At 49.1% G+C, this 9039-nt stretch overlaps 1 protein-coding gene across 1 annotated transcript in view; it reads left to right on the top strand.

The window, feature by feature from the left end:
• Positions 1–9039, top strand: part of Atcay (ATCAY kinesin light chain interacting caytaxin) — a 29982-nt gene that overhangs the window by 11883 nt on the left and 9060 nt on the right. The window contains exons 4-5 of the mRNA XM_021173555.2: positions 3846–3904; positions 8157–8378. Of these exons, the coding sequence (XP_021029214.1) occupies positions 3846–3904; positions 8157–8378 (281 nt within the window). The remainder of the gene's footprint in view (positions 1–3845; positions 3905–8156; positions 8379–9039) is intronic.

The raw sequence follows: 9039 nt of genomic DNA, 5'->3' as shown, positions 1-9039 counted from the left end.
AAAAAAAAAAAAAAAAAGAGCTGCAGGAAAGAACTAAACTGGCCATGTAAGAATTTGGGAAAGTGACCCTAGAGGCCACTCCCACGATTGGGTCTTGGGTAGCAGAGATGAAATATAGATTTTAAAAGATGTTAACACAGGAATACCAGCAGGGACAGTTTGCTAGCTGCAGGGAAATTTAGAAGTGCCCAACCATTGAACTATTCAAAGCATATAAAAAATTAGCTTGTGTGTGTGTGTGTTGTATTTGAGTGTGTGTGTGTGTGTGTGTGTTTCATTTGAGAATCCAGAGAGCTCTTGGGCAGGTGCAGTGCACAGATGACCTGCTGGGAGCCAGAGCAGTTTAACTAATTCACTGCCACAACAAAGTCACCATGCACTTACTTCCTTATATGCAGGGTTAAAAAAACAAATATGGCCAAATGTGGAGGCGCTTTTCTTTAATCCCAGCACTCGGGAGGCTGAGGTAGGAGGATCTCTGAATTCGAGGCCAGCCTGGTCTACAGAGCGAGTTCCAGGACAGCCAGGGCTACACAGAGAAACCCTGTTTCGAAAAACTGAAAAAGAAAGCATATATGGAGGTTGGAAGTCAGAGGATGGGGGCAGAGCACATGTCCAGCATGCAGGAAGTGCTGGCGTCCATCCCAGAAACACACAAACTCACCTCTGTCATCCTCCAGCACTCAGAAGTAGGGGCAGAAGGATCATGGAGTTCAATCAAGGTCATTCTTGGATACTTTGGGAGTTCAAGGTTCCCCTGAGTTACATGAGACTCTTGACAAGAGACAAGGCAGAAGTGTGAATTTCTTTATAAGCCCTTGAGACTGGTCTCCCTGGTCAGCAAGTGATGTCCAGCTGTGCACAGCCAAGGATGTCCTTATCCATGAGACCACTGTAGCGAGTGTCCCCACCCATCTCAGACAAATACCCTCTTGTGTCATGCTACACCCATGCCAGCCTGGTGCTTGGCCTACTGGGACTCTGAGGACCCCGGTCCAGCTGCAGCCTCACAGAGGCCTCTGTGTGCACAGCCTTTCAGGCAGGGATCTGGCCCTGGGTGTGTGCTCCATTCCCAGGGCAAAGTCCAACCCAACAGGTTATTAGAGAGAAAGAAAGAGAGAGACAGAGACAGACAGACAGAGACAGACAGACAGAAACACACAGAGAGAATGAGTGTGTCTGGTTTCATGTTAGGACAAGGTTTCACATAGCCAAAGCTGACTTCTAACTATCTAGCTGAGAAGGCCCTGGGAACAAGATGTCAAGAAGCTGGGGGCGGGGCTGGGCAGTGGTGATGCACGCCTTTAATCCCAGCACTTGGGAGGCAGAGGCAGGCAGATTTCTGAGTTCGAGGCCAGCCTGGTCTACAAAGTGAGTTCTAGGACAGCCAGGGCTACACAGAGAAACCCTGTTTTGAAAAAACCAAAAAAAAAAAAAAAAAAAAAGAAGCTGGGGGCGGAGCCCTGGAGTCACCCCTACTGAGTCACAGCTCTGGCCCTACCCAGCCTGAAGTCAATGACTTCCTTTTTTTGTTCTTTGTTTTTGTTTTGAGACAGTCTCACTTTGTAACCCTAACTATCCTGTAACTCGCTCTGAAGACCAGGCTGGCCTTGAATTCAGAAATCCACCCGCCTCTGCCTCCTAAGTGCTGAAATTAAAGGTGTGCACCACAGCTACTTGGTGACATCAATGTTTTCCAAATTCTCCTCACCTCATTTCTTTTGGGCATATTGAATGACCACACAATGCCACTCTGGTGCCATTATTAAGGATATAAAATAAGGGCCATGCACCATGACCATTCTGAGTCTGTAGTGGTCAATATAATCGCCAACATGGCTACTGAACTAACAGGAGCATAGCAGATGCAGAGGGGAAGCTCCGGCCTAAGCCCCAACAGGAAACACAGTAGGATTTCACCAAGCTGCTCACACAATTGCAAATGGTCTGGGTGTGTATTTCTGGAATGTTCCATATGATGTTTTCATTCCCGGTTGACCCACAGAAGCAAAACCACATAAAGGTAGACAAGTATCTTTCTCATTTCACATTCCCATGATCTCCGGTCAAGCTGCCAGGTGATTCTCTGAATTCACCACCAGTGCCACACCAGCCGTCTCAAACGCCCCTCTCCGTTCTCTGCGGCCCACTTACCCAGCTGAGGCTGAGGCTGTGAGGCAGAGGTAGGAGGGTCTCTGTGATTTGAAAGTCCACACAGTGAACTCTAGGGCAGCAGGTGTACACAGAGAAGCCCTGTTGCAACAAAACCAAAACCAAAACTGGGGTTAATGCTGGAGTGGCTCAATGTCTGACTCCCTAGTATGGGGACCTGACTTCAAATCCCCAGGGGCCTCCGGGCTTGGTGGCCCACGCCTTTAATCCCAGCACTCGGGAGGCAGAGGCAGGCAGATTTCTGGGTTCGAGGCCAGCCTGGTCTACAAAGTGAGCTCCAAGACAGCCAGGGCTACACAGAGAAACCCTGTCTCGAAAAACCAATATAAAAAAAAAAAATCCCCAGGGGCCATGAGCAGCTGGGTGAGGGGTGGGCTTCTGACCTCTGTGCAGAGGCAAGGATTTTGGTACATCACCCACCCAGCCTGGACCAACCTAGCTGAATCTGTGAAGTCCAGGCCAGTGGGTAACCCTGTCTCAAAATGCAAGGTTGGCCTACAGCATGGTTTGCCTTCCATCCAGCACTTTGGCGTGGGAGGGCAGCTGAGGGGTTAGCATCTGGTCATACGTGGAAGAGGCTGGAGATGTGGCCAGAACTTGCCTGGCTTTTCATTGTTTGGTTTTGAGACAGGGTCTCAGGTAGCCCAGGCTGGCCTACAGTTTCCTACGTAGCTAAGGATATCCTTGAACTTCTGTTCCTCTGTGGATCATATTCCCAGCCTCACAGGAATATGCACATCTTCTTTAATTTTTAAGTTTTGATTTTGAGACAGGGTTTCTCTGTGTAGCATTGGCTGTCCTGGGACTCACTCTGTAGACCAGGCTGGCCTCAGACTCACAGAGATCCACCTGCTTCTGCCTCCTGAGTTCTGGGATTAAAGGTGCGAACAGCCCCTTCCTGGATTTTAATTTTTTTTCTTTTTTTTTTTTAAGATTTATTTATTTATTTATGTAAGTACACTGTAGCTGTCTTCAGACGCACCAGAAGAGGGCATCAGATCTCATTATGGATGGTTGTGAGCCACCATGTGGTTGCTGGGATTTGAACTTCGGACCTTCGGAAGAGCAGTCGGGTGCTCTTACCCACTGAGCCATCTCACCAGCCCTGGATTTTAATTTTTAAAATACTTCTTTATCAATTTATTGATTTCTTGTGGAGACACGGTCTCGCTGAAACTGGGAAGCCGATGTAAGAGGATTGCCTGTTTGGGGCCATCCTGAAGTTCAGGAGTTACTGCACTGTGTTTACTGCCTGGCAGAGAAGAGGGATCAAAGCTGAGGCCACAAATTCATGCCATGCAGTGACCCTGTGTCCCGGTGTCTTGTGACCGGCTTCAGTTTTCTCTCTGTGAAATATGCTTCCTGCTGTTTCTAGGGTCTTCCAAGAGTAGACAAGGCTTACCTTGGAGTGTTTGTTGGAGGGAATGAGCGCTGGCTCAGGGGTGGAGCTCCTGTCTAGAATCCCCCAGTGAGAGGCTGGGGCTGTACCTCTTCTAAAAGGCATCCTTTTATATAGGTGGCTTCTGTTCTGAGGGAGAGCAGAGTCTGGGGCATGACTATCTTGATCTGACTGCATTTTCTTTCTTTTTCTTTCAACTCCCTTGGCTGGACCTGTCGCTGTCATCTGCATTCCTTCTGTTGCCTTTTTGACTCGTCCCTGGCGGCTTCTGCAGACCGCTCCCAGAAGACACCGGGGTGGAGCGGCTGGGTGGTGCAGTGGAAGACTCCTCCTGTAAGCTTGGTTTCAGGATGCAGATGGTGCCCGGGGTTGCATGCAGGGTGGAGAGTCGGGGGTTAGGGGCCGTTGTGCACCCAAGACCACAGGGGTAAGGGCCCACAATTGAGAGCTCCCACTTGAAAGTGGCACCATGTGTTACTGTGTGTCCTTAAACTGCTTTTCTGATGTCTCTGCCTCTAATCCCCCAGAGGCTAAATGCAGGTAATGGGCTTCCAATCCGGAGGTCGAGGGGGCGGGGCAGGGGCGGGTAAATGGTGGGGTTGCTCAGTGCAATAAGCACCGGAGTTCAGATTCCCAGAACCCAGTGGGTGGGTGGGGGTCACAAGTGGTGGAGCTTCATTTGTAATGCTAGTGCTGCAAGGATAGAGACAGAAAGATGCCTGGGACTCACCGCCCAGCTGGTCACCTCAAAAACCTAAGGTGGAAAGGGGCTGAGGCGACTCCAGTGATGGGAGTACCTGCACGCACCTCCACACACATTTTTTTTTTTCAGATACAAAATATATGTATTTAAATCCATGTCTGAGCATAGAAATACTTGCCCAGAGTCCCAGAACATGGAAAGGCTGAGGCAGGAGGATTGCCAGAAGTTTTAGGATGGCCTAGGCTGTGGAGGCAGATCAGGATATATGGACGTTGAGCCTCTGAGACCAAGAGGAAGAATTCACCGCTAGACGTGTCTTAGTGCTCTATTTCTGTGGAGAGACGCCATGGCCACGTCAGTGTTTATAAAGGGAAGCACTGAATCAGAGATGGCTTAGAGGTTTAGAAGTTTAGTCCGTCGTCATCACTATGACAAGCACAGGGACACGGAGCCAGACATAGTGCTAGAGAAGGAGCTGGGAGTTCTACATCTTGATCCATAGGTAGGAGGAGACTGTGAGCCACACCGGGCAGAGCTTGAGCTCAAGAGACCTCAAAGTTCCACCCCTACAGGGACACACTCCTTCAAGGAGGCGACTCTACCAATGATGTCAATCCCTAAGACTGTGGGGCCATTTTCACGCAAACCACCAGAGGGCGCTGTTGGCACGGATGGCCAAGGTCCCAGGTGCCCCTGCCAGTGCAGTGCTCTAGCCTGTAGTCCCTCCTCCAGATCCCTCCTCTTCATTCTCGTGTAATTCTTGGTCTGGAATCCAGAAACATAACCTGGAGCCACAGACCAGCTCCTCTACCTCAGGAGTGTGACAATGACCAGCATCAGACATGCACTTTTGTGCTTGGTGGGATTTTCTTTTTAGGGTCCAGGTCATATTGGTGGGGCATACACCATCTTAAAAACATTTGTTGTTAAGCCGGGCGTGGTGGCGCATGCCTTTAATCCCAGCACTCAGGAGGCAGAGGCAGGCGAATTTCTGAGTTTGAGGCCAGCCTGGTCTACAGAGTGAGATCCAGGACAGCCAGGGCTACACAGAGAAACCCTGTCTTGAAAAAAACAAAAAAAAAAAAAAAAAAAAAAAATTGTTGTTGTTGTTTTTCAAGACAGGTTTTTTCTGTGTAGCCCTGACTCTCCTGGAACTTATGCTGGGATTGAAGGTGTGTGCCACCAACTCCTCATTTTAAAAGCTTTCAAATTTTTTTCTTTCTCTTTCTTTCTTTCTTTCTTTCTTTCTTTCTTTCTTTCTTTCTTTCAGATTTATTTATTATGTATACAGTGTTCTGCCTGCTTGTGCACCCACAGGCCACAAGAGGGCATCAGATCCCATTACAGATGGTGCTGAGCCACCATGTAGTTACTGGGAATTGAACTCAGGACCTTTGGAAGAGCAGTCAGAGCTCTTAACCTCTGAGCCATCCCTCCAGCCTTTTTTTTTTTCTGTTTTAAAATATATCTATTTTCATATATTTTAAATATATTTGGATCATAATCCCCTATCACTCTGGGTCTCTCCACCCAGTACAGAACAAGTCTTTCATCTGAGGTTTTTTGTTATTTGTGACATGCTACATTCCGTCAAGGTTGCACAGAAGAGCGTGGCAGAGGAGCACTGCCTTGATCAAGGGTAACTCTTGAATACCAGCAGCTCTGAACAACGCGGCCCCTCACGCCCTGTCCACAGCACCTGGAGGGTGGTCCATCTGAGCAACTGAGCAACAGGACAGAAGTCCATCCTCCTAGGGCCTGTGACCCTCCCAGACATGGGCTCCCACCTGCACCAGGCACAGGTTCCCTCCTATGCAGCATGGACAGCCCTTGTTCACCTGAGGTGCTGCACCTCGGTGGCCCACCTCACCTTCCAGCCAGTAAGTCAGGGCAGCTGATGAGATTGTTCATGGCGACTCCTAGCTGGCTCACTGGCTACCTGGTGGCCACCTTCTGGCTTAGTGACATCCAGGCACTGGAAGAGCAGTTCTTGGCCAGTTCCAGCTGGGTTTCTTCATGTCCTTCCATTGGATGAGGTTTTGAATATGGTCAGGTGGACAGCCAAAGGCAAGCAACAGTCTGTGCTGTTTGGAGACCTGGCAAAGGACGCTGTCTTAATTAGGTTTTATTGCTGTGAAGAATGACCACCACAACTCTATAAAGGAAAACACTTAACTGGGGTTGGCTTAGAGAACCCATTATCATCATGGCGGGAAGCATGGCAGCGTACAGGCAGACATGGTGCTGGAGGAACTGAGAGTTCCACATCCTGATCTGAAGGCAGCCAGGGGGAGATTATCTTTCATACTGGGTGAAGATTGAGCATAGGGGCCATCAAAGCCCACCCCTGCAGTGATGCATTTCCTCCAACAAGGCCACACCTCCTAATACGCCAGTCCCTATGGCCATGCGTTCAAACACATGAATCTTTGGAGCCAAACTCAAACCAGCACAGCAGCTAAGGGGCATCTTCCTTTTTTTTTTTTTTCCTTTCATTTCTATTGCTTGTTTTGATTTTTGAGACTTGGTCACAGGTATCCCAGGCTAGCTCAGACTTATTATGTAGCTGAGAATGACCCGAGATGGTCGATCCTCCTGCCTCCACATCTTACGAGCTGGGAGTGTCTTGTCGGTGTGTGTTGTAGGCCATTGTAAGCTTTTCTTTTTATAAAGGTCCTGAGGATAAATTCTTCTTTGTATGTCTAAAGGGGGAAAATACCTTTTTGTTTGTTTTTTGAGACAGGGTCTCATTTTGTAGCTCCGACTGTCCTGGAACTCACAGAGATCCTCCTGCCTCTGTCTCTGGAGTGCTGTGGTTAAAGGTGTAAAAGACCATTGCTCAGCATGGCAAATACCAGTTCTGTGCAAATTCTAACTTGTTTACTTTTTAGGCAAATTCAAATTTATTCTCTCCCCCACTTCGATGTCCTTAATGTTAAGGCTTGGCAAGAATCCCCTTTACTTCAAATACCTATCCTCTGGATCCTTTGGTGCCATCTCGCCACTGGTGACGAGTGTCACCTCCACAGGTGGCCCTGGGCCATGATTTTGATGCTGCCTTGTGGGAGGAGTCAGTAACATTTTAACCTACCTCACAGATCGCTCCTCTTCTGGGATGGCGGCAGAGAGGGTTGCAGCTAGGCAGGGGTTGCCAGGGTACCCCTCGCTGGCAGTGACCACTCCACTTTGAGAATCCCAGCTTGGACCTGGGCAACCTTCCACTGCACTGTCACTCTGAATCTAAAAATAAAATCTCCTCCTGAATGGGTGTCACCAGCAGAGTCCAGTTTAGAATTGGGGGTGGGGGGACAGTTTAATTTATTTCTAACTTTGTAGATAGAGGCAATTCTGTCTCGCTGTCCAAAGACAAAAGCAAAAGAGAAAGAGGCAGGAGAGGAGCCATGAGGAGTCTTTTATATACTTTTTCGTGATACCAACAAAAACCAAGATTATTACAACAATAAGGAGGGAGCTCCGGGCTGGAGAGATGGCTCAGTGGTTAAGAGTGCCGACTGCTTTTCCAAAGGTCCTGATTCAAATCCCAGCAACCACATGGTGGCTCACAACCATCTGTAACGAAATCTGATGCTCTCTTCTGGAGAATCTGAAGACACACTACAGTATACTTACATATAATAAATAAATAAAATTTTTTTTTTAAAAAAGGAGGGAGCTCCACCCCTGACCACGCCCTCACTCCCTCACTCTGGGTTCTAGGCAGGGGCTGGCCCTGGGTCCTGTCACCCAGCACGGGAAGGTGGACTCCAGGCATTCAAGGCCATTCTCTATTACATAGTGAGTTTGAGGTCAGCCTGGGCTACATGAGATGCTGTCCTGTGGTCCGGGAGAGTGAGCTCTCTTTCTTGCTTGTGGTCCTGGCAGCGCCTCCCTCCACCCTGAACTTGAGCGGAGCACATCGAAAGAGAAAGACGCTGGTGGCCCCAGAGATCAACATCTCCCTGGACCAAAGCGAGGGCTCTCTGCTGTCCGACGACTTCCTCGACACGCCTGATGACCTGGACATCAATGTGGACGACATTGAGACGCCAGATGAAACTGACTCTCTGGAGTTCTTGGGAAATGGCAATGAACTTGAGTGGGAAGGTAATGGCCCCGCTCTGTCCCCCTGGTTTCACTTAGCCTCTTCGAACCTCAGTGGCCACTTCCTCACTGTGGTTCCCACAGATGAGCGAGGTCCAGAGGGACCCTGTCCTCGGGGAACTAGACATCAACAGAAGGTTCTAGGATGGGATTCAGTTAAGTACGGAGCCTTGTCAACCAGGAGACATGTGCAGGTGGGACTGCCCCTCCCTCTCCTTCGTTCTTGTCAGCCTCCCAGATGCCCTCCTGCCTGGAGCTAGCTGCTACAGTCAGACGGATGGACGGCCATAAATCCCAGACGTGAGTCAGGGACAGAGTCTTCTCACTTAGCACCTGCAGAGCCCATGAGGATGACTACGATAGTGTTGGGGGTGGGGCAGCTGGGGAGGGCTATGCACTCGGAGACCCTTTTAATTGTATTTATTTTTATTTATTCATTTGCTATTGCCTTGTCACGGGGTTTCTCTTGTGTAGCCCTGGCTGACCTGGAACTCACTTTTTAGATCAGGCTTGCCTCAAACTCACAGAGGTCTTCCTGCCTCTACCTCCCAAGTGCCGGGATTAAAGTCATGTACTATCACACCTGACTTATGTCTCAATATTGAAAAAGAGAAAGAGAAAGAGACAGCCGGGCGTGGTGGNGCACGCCTTTAATCCCAGCACT

This window comes from Mus caroli, chromosome 10 (assembly GCF_900094665.2).
Source record: "Mus caroli chromosome 10, CAROLI_EIJ_v1.1, whole genome shotgun sequence".
Classification (NCBI taxonomy): Eukaryota; Metazoa; Chordata; class Mammalia; order Rodentia; family Muridae; genus Mus; species Mus caroli.
This window is presented reverse-complemented; position numbering and strand designations above follow the sequence as displayed.